The following is an 11772-nucleotide window of genomic DNA, read 5'->3' as shown; positions in this document are numbered from 1 at the left end:
GCAGAGAGCTCGGGTGGCTGGGACCCCCATGGATGAGACAGGCCGTGGGTGGAGCAGAGGAGAGGGGGGGATCTGAAGGGCTCCAGGCCAGGCCACTCTGGCCTTGGCAGCCCTGCTGCCCAGGCTGAATGCGGGTGGGGTGCAGATTGGCCTGGCCCAGCAGGACTGAGCCTTTCAGCCCCCTTTACCCCGTGCAATGTCTCTCCTTCCTGCCTGAGGTAGGGAAGACCCTAGGGTGCCCACAGCTGCTCCCATAGCTCTTCACCACCTCTGGGCTGAGGCCCCAGAAGACCCTGGGCACCATGAGCCCTGGCCCAAGGCAAAGATGCTACGAGCTGCTCTCCAGAGCTGTTCAGTGGAGTCCATGAACAGCTCTGGGGCTCCTGTCTTAGGGTCCAGTTGGTCCCTCAGTCATGGTCATGGGAGCCAGGGGAGAAGAGTGGACTGGCGATGGTGCTAAACTGCAAAGATCACCCTTGCTTTGGCATGGGGTGCTTATGTAGACAGACCCCTGCCCATTAAGGGTGGGTCTGGCCTCTAGTCAGAGGCCTCTGGGGGACCTTGGATGGGAGTGGGGGCATTGGCCAGGCCAGAGGTGGAGAGGGGGTCCTGGTCTTTGCTTCTTTATCCCCAGTAGCCTGAATCCCTAATTATCCAAAAGTGGCCCCTAAGTGGCTCTAGGGAATGGAGATGGAAGGAAGGGAAGCCCAGGTTTAGGAGGGGATGGGACATGATCAATTCTGAGGCCACAAACACAAAACAAAGGCAATCTAGTTTCTCTTTCTGGGGAAGAGGTTCAGAAAACTTTCCAGCTCCCTGGCAGACAGTACTCTTGGGAGGGTAAGGGGTAAGGGCTTAGGGCCCTCTTGTCACAGCCACAACCCCTCCCCCCCATACCTGTCAGCTTCCATGGTGAAACTATGGGTTTTGAGGCCAGGACAATGGAGGTACAGGGGGAGGTGGCTCTCATAGAAGCATGGTGGTGGATTCTAGAAAACTAACTGCAGGGGACCTGGTGTAAGCCCCACCTTGTGGTGGGCAGGTGGGCAGGCATGGGCGGGCGGCATGTAGTGGTTCTCCTGGTGGCAATGGGGATCAAATGGAGGGATGTGCTGGGGGCAGGGATAGGGGTGGGATGGTGTGTGGGTAGTCAGTGTCTGGTCATTTCCGACTGAAGAGTGAGCCCAGCAGAACCACACCGGCCACAGTCATGCCTGTCAGGAACCAGCGGTTGAAGCGCTCCTGGCCTTTCCGGCTCTCTGCAGCTGCATTGTTCCCATAGAGTTCCACGAAAGTGTCCTGCAGGGAGAAAGAAGGAAGGTGGTATTTGAGTCTGAGGACTGCAGCAATGTGTGGGGCCCAGAGGAGACAGGCAGGAAATGGCTTCCTCATTCTAGAACCCTGGGTGGGAGGGATGGGCAGGTTCAGGAACTGACAGACAGGTGGTCAGGTGGCTGGGAAATGGGGATGCAGATGTGAACCTCTGTCTAAAAGCAACAGGAAAAGCTAAATCCCCAGCAGGGATTAGAGTGCTGGGACCACAGCCTCAGGCTCCTTTGCCCATGGGAAGAAGACTGGGAAGGACAAATTGAGCTGACAGGTGGGAAGCACAGGGCAGAGTGACAGAGAAGTGATGCAGGATTGGAAAGCTGCCACAATGGGTCTGTGAGGGTCTGACTCTGTGAGCAACAGCTCTCTGCTCTGAGGCTTGGTCAGGAGGAGGAAGGCTTGAGGCTGAATTACCTAGCCTGCAGGCAGGAAGATGGGAGCTTTGCACCCATTTCATCCTTTTTGTTGTCGTTAAGGGCCATGAGTTGGTGTGACTCAGTGACCCTGTATAGGGTTTCTGAGGACCAGCTGGTGGGTTTGAACTGCCGACTTTGTGGTTTGCAGTCCAGTGCTGGTCCTACAGTGCCACACCAGAAGTCCTTGAATCCTCTCAAAATAATGCTTTGAGGTGGGCTCTCTGCTCATCCACAGGCTAGGAAGCTGGGCTTCTGAGGGCTGAGGGACTTGAGCACGGTCATCATCTTTGTCAGTGCTAGAAACCAGAACCCAAATCTGGCGTCTGGTACCTAGAAATCAGTGCTCAGAGTGTGTCTGTGGGATGGGTGGATCTCGGTACCAAGAGATCCCCACACAGGGCCTACATGGCCACCTGTCCCAATTGGACAAATAGTGGCTCCAGACTACATGGATCCAGTTTGCTCACTTGTCATACCTGTCTGGCCCCACTTCTAGTCTTGTGCACCCCCGTCTGCACCACCCCGCAAGCAAATCCCTATTCCATGTAGAGAAGATTCTTAAATGCAGATCAGTTCATGGCACTCCAACAGCTTTCTCCGGCTTTGTTGTCCATTTCCATATCCCTAGTACCTGGCAGAGTGTCCACTTGGTGGAAAGAACACTCGTCATGGCTCCGTCATTAAGGGGGTAGCAGTGATCAGAAGCCACAGAGCTTACAGCCTAACTGGGGAGTGGACACTGAGGAAAGCAGGTGGATGACCAAGGCCAGCAAGATCTAGTGTGAACTAACTCCTTCTCTCCTTCCATACTTCATTTCAGCCATATTGGCGTCCTTGTTATCCCTCAAACATCTCCTTCTTCAGGAACTTGGGCCTGCTGCCTGGAGCGCTGGACCGCAGTCAGCTCCTACCTCCCTCCTTCACATACATACTGGCATGGGACTGTTCATAAATCACCTCCTCAGAGAGGTCTTCCCTGAACCCCTGGTTTAAGATAGCACCCACCTTCATCCCGCTTTACTTTCCTCTTACTTTGCTTGACTTTACTTTTCACCTCAGCACTTTTTAATCATTCCAGTCTACACTTTGTGCCTTGATGTGTCTCCAGCACTAAATGAGTCTTGATGAGGACAGACTCTTATTCCTATATACCAGCACCCAGAACAGCATCGGGCGCAAAGTTGGTTCTTAATAAATACAAGAGTAGAATAAATGTGCTACATGGTCAGAATCCAGGTCTATCTAACTCCAATGTGAGCACTGTACAGCAGGACACTTTCCTTAAGGGTTGAGGAGGGTCTGTCCTGTCAGTGAGGGCTGAGAGGATTCTGAGGGATTGAGGTGGAGCCTTGGGTCTGGGGATAGGAGGACAGAGGCTGGTGGCAATAGCCAACCACCTATTTGGCCTCCCTGTGTCTCCCATTCCACCCTGGCCAGTCTCAGTGGGTCTTGGCAGACAAGAAAATACTTATGGGAGGCTTACTTTCACTGGTCCCAAGTGAAGCAGAGCCAGGGAGTCACAAAAAGTGCTTGTCTGTGACGAGGGGGTCGTGGGGAGAAGAGTCCCTGGCTGTGGAAACATGGGAGAAAGGAGGCCACAGCTACAAGACCCGGGTTATCCCAAGGGGCCAAATGTCCCACAAGACACCAGGGACACTGGGGTTGCTGCCAAAGTGGGAGAGGCCTGGCTCCCTTGCTGGGAACTTTCCTGAAGTCCAAGGCTGGCAGCCACAGGAAATTTTCAGTGCTGGGGCTGGGCTGGCGTAAACAGGCCCTGTTCCCACAAGGGCACAAAGCACTCACTGTCCAGGAACAGTCATTCCAGGGTGGAGGGAACACTCTCATTGCAGTACCACAGAGAACAAGCGCTAACCCGCCCAGCCCCCTCGCGCACATTCCTGGCCCCAATAACCTTCCTCTCTGCTTCAGGAGCTCCTTCTCCTGGGGAGAGGGGGTGACTCCCAAGGGCTGCAGATTCTGGGGATTGCTTTTGCAGAGAGCAGGAGCAAATCGGGGAGGGCTGGTGTAGGGTGGGTGGTGTAGAGGCAGGCGGTGGTGTGGGTATATTTAGCTCATGGTTCACACGACACACTTGGAAACAAACACAGCCATTTTCTCAGCGGGCGGCTGCTTGGGATAAACAAACAGGATCACAGAGCAGCCTGTCTGGAAAAGCAGGGAGAAGCATCCATTGCTCCTGGGTGGCTCCTGCTGGTTTCAGCCAGCCTGATGTGGAGAGAGTGAGGGCCAGAGGTGGGCCAGAGGGAGGTCTCAAGAAGGTTTATAGCAAACCCAGACCCCAGAGCCTGTTTGCTTCCTCAGTCATGGGGACCCAGATGGGACTTTTCAGGGCTCCTAGGGAGAGGAGTCCCGTGTGGTGCTGTGGATTAATGCATCAGACTGCAAAGCCATTTGAAATGCAACGTCTTGGTAGTTTGGGTTCACCTTGAATACCCTATATACAGGGTTGCTATGGGTCGGAATCGACTCAACCGCACTTAACAACAAGGGAGAGGAGATAGCTGATGACCTCCAATGTAGAGCTGTCAGCCGCCTCAGCCAGGCAAAGAAACCACAAGTCCATGAGGCTAGCTCACCTTCCTTCCCAGTCCCCAGGATCCCACAGCTGTTTTGTGCTAGAGCCTAGTCTAGGCACAAAGTTCTCCTGATTAGCATGGGACCTTTGGAGCTGAGAGACATGAACCAGTGACCACCAGGGGGTCGTTTCACCAATGTTTCCAGGCCTCAAACAGATGAGACCACATCTACCCAGATGTGGTGTGGCATACCCCAAGTACCTTGAGTGCTTCATGCCTTTGCCCACACTGTATCCACTAACTGGTCACCCTCCCTACATCTCCCTTCCTCACCTATACTCAGCCTACAAAGATTCCCCCTTCCACAAAGCCTTCCCTGCCAATCCCTCCTCCATCTCCAAGGTGAATGTCCCCTTTGTGCTCCTAGGGCCCCTGGACTTTCAGTCATATCGTAACTATTTACTGAGCACCTACTAAGTGCCAAGTCAGGCATTGTAGACACAGCAGTGAAGAAGACAGACAAGGCCCGCTTTCATGGACCCTGTGTTCTTGTTCTAGTCCATGCATTCTCAACAGGGTGAGGTCACTTCCAGTGGGGCAAAAATTGATTTTTTGGAGGGAAGTGACAAATTCTTGGATATGACAGTGGTTTGTGGCTCTGTTTAGCTATGGTATTCAGATTTCATGGGAGAGGGAGGACAATTAGGACAAAAATTTATAAACAGGCTCCTCTGGGCAGCAATAAGGAAAAAAGGCTGAGCAGCAGTGTTCTAGTTAGAAGCAGAAAGATAACCAAAAGAAAACCAGACCATTTCAGAGGTGATGGAGTTTGGAAGGAAAGACATGGAGAAGAGACAAAACGCCAGGAGCAGAGGTGGGGAAGGCCAGTCAGAGGAAGTAAGTTTGAGCTAAGACCTGAATGACCAGCAAGTCAAAACTCAAGAGGGAACACGTGCAAAGGCCCTGAAGTGGGAAGAAGAAGCAGGGCATCCCTGTTCTGAAGCTCTCTGTCTGGTGCCAGTCTCTGCCACCAGTCTGGAGGCTCCAAGTAGGCAAGGACCAAAGCAGACCCATGGCTGGAAGCCTGGAGCCTTCTAGATAGGCAAAAAACTGATGTCAGCTAGATCTCTGCCCAAAGGCATCTATCCCAGCAAAGCAAGCTGCCCCTGTGACCCTGGAGATGTCTAGGGATAAATTAAGGATGGGATGACCATGTCCTGTGGGGTGATCCCCTAGTGCCAGCTGACCACCCACCCTGCCATAGTCTACTTGACTCTGACTAGCACTCCAGTGCCCACCCGTGCCTCTCCTCAGTGTTGTGCTTGGAGCAGTGCCTGTATTTGTTACATAATAAAATAATAATCACAACTGTCATTCTGGTTGCTGACCTTTATTGAACATTTATTGTCTGCCCTGGAGCTGAAGCACTTTATCCTGACTAGGCCACATCCCCTCTTATGTGCACAATCACCCTCATTTGAGTGGTTACCTTCTGTCACTAGAATGTGTGTGGTTTTGTCATCTCTGTACTCAAGACTCATGGTTACACTATAGGGCAGAATAGAACTGCTCCTTAGGGTTTCCAAGACTAAATCCTTACAGGAGCAGACAGGCCTCATCCCTCTCCTGAGGAGCAGCTGGTGGGTTTGAACCAATGACCTTGTGTTAGCATTCCAACACTGCGTGAACGGGCTGAGATGAGTCAGAACTGACTCAGTGGCAGTGGGCTTGGTTTTCTGGGTACTCAAGAGCCTGGTGCTAGAACCTGGAACATAGCAGGTACCAGTCAAAGTACATCTATTTTAAATGAATGAATGGTGAATGTTTTTACTGATTTCTCATCACATTCATTAATAGCCCCATTTTGCAGATGTAAAAACAAATGGCTCCAGATCCTACGATCCTTCTCTAGGAAGTGGTAAGACTGGGCTATCTAGGTTCTGGCCTCTTACCTTTCTGACTCTCATTTCCACACCATCTTAGTGTCAGCTAGCTCTTCCCATAGAATACCTGACCTGAGCACTTATGGGCGCTTACCCTGCAAGGCCTGTTCTTTTTTTTTTTTAAAGTTTTTATTGTGAATTCAGTGATAGTTTACATGGGAGAACATCAGTTTTACACTCATTGTATCATTGCAATGATTATATTCCCTCCATGCATTTCATTCAACAGTATTCACTTCTATTCCCTCTGTTGTTGTTTTTTTTTGGGGGGGGGGATGTACATCAAATCACGCAGGAATATATAATCATTTAAACAACCACAGGGCACATTCTGCAAGCCTGCTTCCTGGCTGCCAGCACACAGCCTTTCTCTTTCCATGAATCTAAAGTCCTCAGCTGCTCTCTGTCTCCATGTCATCATCTCTAGCAAGGCCTGTTCTCAGTCCTTCTCCTGGATTAATTCATTTAACTGTTTCCATTCTCTACAATGGGTACTACTGTTAGCCCAGCATACATACAGATGGTGAAACCTGTGGCCCAGAGGATTCATAACTTGCCTAGGTACACAGACAGCTGGTGACCTGGTTGGGACCCCTGCACCAATGATCTGACTCTAGCTTTCTCACTTCTAACCAGGGCACAGCGCCCTGCACAATTTCAATATGACTGAGAACTTCTTGAGCCTTCATCACGAGCCAGACGCTTTTATGTCTAGGACAGAGGAGGTCCTTATGTGAAACCTCAGGGAAACAAGATTCAGCTACATTGAGACTCACTCCAAGTCAGTAAGCAGGTAAACCAGTTTAAAGCCCCAACATGTGTGGAAACAAACCCCACATTTTGGGGCAGGTTCTAGCCCTGAGTCCCTGTTCATACAGGAGAGGAAGGTAGCCTTAGACCACCAGCTGAATGAAAGAGCTCTGGTTCCCAGCCAGCGGAGGGGAACTGGGTGTCACAGGAAAAGGATGTGATGAAGACCAGGAGGGAAAGTGAAACCCTTCCGCCCTGGCTTCAGTGGGGAACAAGCACCAGTGCCAGACGGGCCTTTCCTTCCTCTTGAGTGACCGTGGAGGGGCCAGGCCCACTGCTTCCTTCCTGTTGGTTATTTCGGGAAAGAGGTAGGTGGAGAAGAGGAAGTAGCCTAAGGAAAGTGAGGGACATCAGGATTGTACCTTGGCCTGGCCTTCCCTCAGACCTGCATGGTCAGGCCATGAGTCACTTCTGTTCCTGGCCTCAGTTTCCCTGATGGAGGGGGCAGATAAATCCCTACTAAGTAGGCACACCAGGCGCTGTGAGGAGATCCCTAGGAGTTGGCAGAGGGGGTGGGGCTAGTGAGAGCTCTTATCGCTCTTGGCAGGGAGCTGTAGGCTGCCACTCGGAAGAAGTGAGGTTTGTGGTTGGAATCCACTTCCCCTGGTTTTCCCGGGGGGAGCTATTGGTCTCAGTGAGTAAGAGGAACATTTCTCCTCTACCCAGCAGGAATAAGGAAAGGTCTGGAGAAGCAAGACTCAGAGGGGTGGGGCAAAAAGATGGGTGACCAGGCTATACTGGGGTCAACACCTCAGTCCTGCCAGTCCAACTGTGCTTCAGTCCCTTCTGCTCTGTCCCCCAAAGTGATGACGGTAACATTGAGGGTGAAAGCATTTGAGGAACCCAAGGTATCCTTGTGTTACTGGGTGAAGGAATGTCACGGGGACCAAAACCATCTGGGCTTTGGGGAGGACACTGAGGCATCCTCATAGCAAACTCCGTGGTAATCTTCCTCCAACTCTGTCCTGTCATCTGCCAGCCTCTTGCTCCTTCCTTGCTTCCTCTGCCACCATGAGGTCTAAGAAGCTAAGCCTGAGAGATGTGCTCATTTCTCAGAACAGGAAGTGGCTGTGCTGGGAGAAGATAACACCTCCTCTAGGGGATTCAAGAAAGCTATCAGGCCCAGCAGCAAAGGCGTGGGCTCACCAGCACTTCAGATGAGAAGCAGGGCGCTGGGCTTAGGGGCAGAGAGAACTCAGAAGAGCATTTACTGAGGTGCTCCGGAGCGCCTTCCCAGGGAATTATGGTTCTGGGACTACAGCTATTTACCCAGCGTTTATCCATGTACCAGGCGCTGTGCTTAGGCTGTGTTCTCTTAATCCTCACCATCACCATCACAGATGCGGAAACAGGCAGAGGGACCATGTCACTCTCCCGAGGTCGGGCAGTTCCTAAGTGGCGAAGAAGGGACTTGAATCCAGGCAGTCTGGCTCCAGAGTCCAAGCACTTAACCACTCCTGGGTGGCTGCTAAGTGCTCATGTCGGTTCTCTGGAATTCAGAGGCTTCACTTCATTCACCTCACCGCTCTCCCATCCCATCCCTAGTGACTGTGTTCTTTCCCCAGTGAATGATCACAGCCCTACATTTTCCCCCCAGGATCCAGAGTGAGAAGGACTAAAAGTTCATCCTTGGAACACAGTCACAGGCATACAAGGGGCCCCAACCTTCCAGAGATATTGAAGTTCATTCCTAACACCCCCATTTCACAGAGGAGGTTCAGAAAGGCAGCATGGCAAGTTCAGGCACTGGGTCTGTTCCCATCAAAATGGCTCATACCTGTGGGAGTTCAAGGTCATCTCCCAACTATCTCTGGCACTCTGTTTATGTACTTGTGATGGGGAGCTCACTCCCTCCCAGGTAGAGCACTCCATCTTTGGACAACCCTACTTGGAAAACTTTGCCTTGCTCTTGCCCTCAAATCCCCACCCCCAACTAGCTGGCCTTAGTGCCGACCTCCAACTCTGTCCCAAGTGTTGCCCAAGAAAAACACAGACAGAGGAATCTTTGCCAGCCTCGCTCTGGCTCTGAACCATTCCTGCTCCTCTCCAAGTCTGGCTTCTTCATTCATAAAATGGAAGTGCTAGTCTGAATGGGCTTCCAGGGTCTGTGACAAATTAACTTCACTTTCCACCAAGCTGGGCAGCACAGGGTAGGCAGGTACTCGAGCCATCCTGAAGCTAGACTAAGCTGCTTGGCTTTGGAACTCATCTGTAAAATGGGATAGCTACTTCAAAAGCTCTTAGAATGGTGCCTGGCACCCAGGGGCCACTGAATGAATGTCATGCTCCTTGGTGGCACAATTTGCTTTCAGCTGCTAACCCAGAGGTTGGCACCCATCTAGTGTTATACAGAGGGAAGGCCTGGAGATCTGCTTCCATAAAGATGACAGCCAAGAATACTCTAAGGCATCATTTTACTCTGTAACACACAAGAGTTGCCAGGAGTTGGAATTGACTTGACACTAATGAGTTTATAATATTTTTGTTTATTCTTACTGTTACAATTATTAGACCAAGGCTTAGCTTGAATCTTAGAACCTTCTCCAGGGTTACGCAGCTATATCTGGATCTGCCTCAGGACCTTTGCCCATGCTAGTTTATCTGCTGAGCTCTCTCATACTCATGTCTTATGTCTTAACCCACAGGTCACGTCTTCCAAGGAGGCCTCCTCCTTCCCTACTAAGTCACCCGCAGCTCTCTTATGTCATTTGCTGAGTTGCTCATTTCCTCCCCCATTTGACCACAGGCTCTGTCCCCTGGATGCCAAGAAACTGCTGCTAAGTATGGCTGACTGGTGGTCAGTGAGGAGGTAAGAAAAGAAAGGCCAGCTCTCCCTCTCTTCATTCCTACTCTTACCACCTGGCAAACCTGGAAGGAGTTCTGAGACACCAGGCCCTTAGGCAGGGAGCCAGTATTCCCCAGATACCAAGTTCTCCAGCACTCAGTGAGGGGGACAGGAGGCTTGTAGGAAGGTTCCAAATAGGGTCTTCAACCCTGTATTGACACAACTGCCAGAGGATGGGACAGGGGCTTCCTTCCCTAAAATGCTGCTTCCTCCTGGGGTCTTTGCCCCCAACTGCTCCATGGCCAAAGCAGCCTCTCCCTCAACTCTCCCCACGCCTTTGTCTGGGGCTGACTGGTGCTGGAGGCTGAGTCCGTTCTCAGCTCTATCCTGGCATGCTTGTGGGGAGTCAATCCCCATCTGGGATTCCTTGTGTCCCATCTATAAAATGAAGGGGGTCATCGCAAAGGCTCCTGAGAGTACTGCAGCATGAAATGGAGAGTGACTCGCATGTGCAGGAATGAGAGGCAACCTAAGAATCTCTGGGGTATCTGGGATGTGGACAGCTCCAAGGATCCAGTAGTTCCTGTGGAAGGTGAGAGGCAGGTAGCATTCTGGAGTAAAAGGTTTGTTGCCACAAAAGAGACTGAACTTCCCAACTTCAAGGCCTGTTGAGGCTGCGTGGATTCCAGGGCAACCTTGTAGGTCTGCCTCTGTAGCCTCAACCTCCTCACCCCAGCACTGCCTCTAACTAGCCTCCAACTAGTCCAGACAAGTCCTGGGTATTTTCAGCCACCTTTATCTGATCGGAAATGTTTGGAATTCCACAGCAGAAGGCAACAGCTTTGGAGGATTTGGGGAGGAGAGCAAAAACCCTGCAGCACCCTGCCCTCCTCCTGTACAAGTGAATGCTCACATGCACACACTCCTTGTAACCAGAGCTGAACCCGTAGGGTAGCATTTCCCACATTCCAGTTACTGCTAGTCTTCTCCCCTTTCCATCTCCACCCCACCCCCTTCACCCTCATCAAGGTGCAGAATAGCAAGATGTGGAGACTGAGGGAGGGCTTTTGCTGAGCACCAGTAAATTGCAGTGAGTCCTGGTGTGGCACTGTGGGTAAATGCACTGAACTGCAAGGTTGGTTTGATCCGCAAGGTCGGCAGTTCAAGCTCAGCAGTCACTCCTCAGAAACCCTATTCAAGGTGGCTATGAGCTGGAACCTACTTGATGGCACTTAATAATAACAACAACAGCAATACAATACAGCAGGCAATGACCACCACTGCCACCACAGTCCTTCCTGAGATGTAGCATGTGGCCCAACATCACAATCTGTAGTCCACAGATGTCTAGTTCAATCCCTCCTGGAACAGATGGGGAAACTGAGACTCCAGGGACAGGGCAGAGCTTGATCCCAGGCTTTCAGACCCCTGAAGTCAACCAGTGTGGGTCCCAAACCCCCCACCCATCACCCACCCTACCCTCCCTGCCGCTCTGGGACTGGGCTGTAGGACCTGGGATATGACTCTTCACCTCTCAGAGCTAGTTGTAAAATGAGAACAGCTGTACCTCCTTCACAGACTTGCAGCAAGGATTAAATGGTGCCTGGTAAGTACTCAATGTATGTTAGATGTTATTACCTTTTTTATAGCCCAAAATGAGTGGCCCCATTTGTGTTTCTCCTGCTGCCTCTCATTATTTGTAGCTATCAACGAAAATAACAGCTAATATTTACTGAACCCATGCTTGAAAGCTCACCAAATCCTTCGAGTAGGCTCTGTCCCCACTAGTTAACAGTGAGGAAAGACAACTCAGAGAGGTGATGTGACTTTGCCTGAGGCACCAGGCACAAGGCTGGTGAGGCTGTCTGACTCACACTAAATTGCCAATGCATGAGGACAGATGAAGAGGAACTTTTACTAAATCCATCTTCCCCTTTTCATCCACCTACCTA

At 51.3% G+C, this 11772-nt stretch overlaps 1 protein-coding gene across 2 annotated transcripts in view; it reads right to left on the bottom strand.

Moving 5' to 3' along the window:
- Nucleotides 1-1072: 1072 nt before the first annotated feature.
- Nucleotides 1073-11772, bottom strand: part of BCL2L1 (BCL2-like 1) — a 55175-nt gene continuing 44475 nt past the window's right edge. For both annotated transcript variants that reach the window (XM_006860710.1, XM_006860709.1), the window contains one exon: nt 1073-1299. In XM_006860710.1, coding sequence (XP_006860772.1) covers nt 1162-1299 — 138 coding nt within the window. In that variant the 3' untranslated portion in view covers nt 1073-1161. The remainder of the gene's footprint in view (nt 1300-11772) is intronic.

This window comes from Chrysochloris asiatica, unplaced genomic scaffold (assembly GCF_000296735.1).
Source record: "Chrysochloris asiatica unplaced genomic scaffold, ChrAsi1.0 scaffold00039, whole genome shotgun sequence".
Classification (NCBI taxonomy): Eukaryota; Metazoa; Chordata; class Mammalia; order Afrosoricida; family Chrysochloridae; genus Chrysochloris; species Chrysochloris asiatica.
The sequence above is the reverse complement of the archived record's forward strand: the minus strand, read 5'-3'. Positions and strand labels throughout refer to the sequence as shown.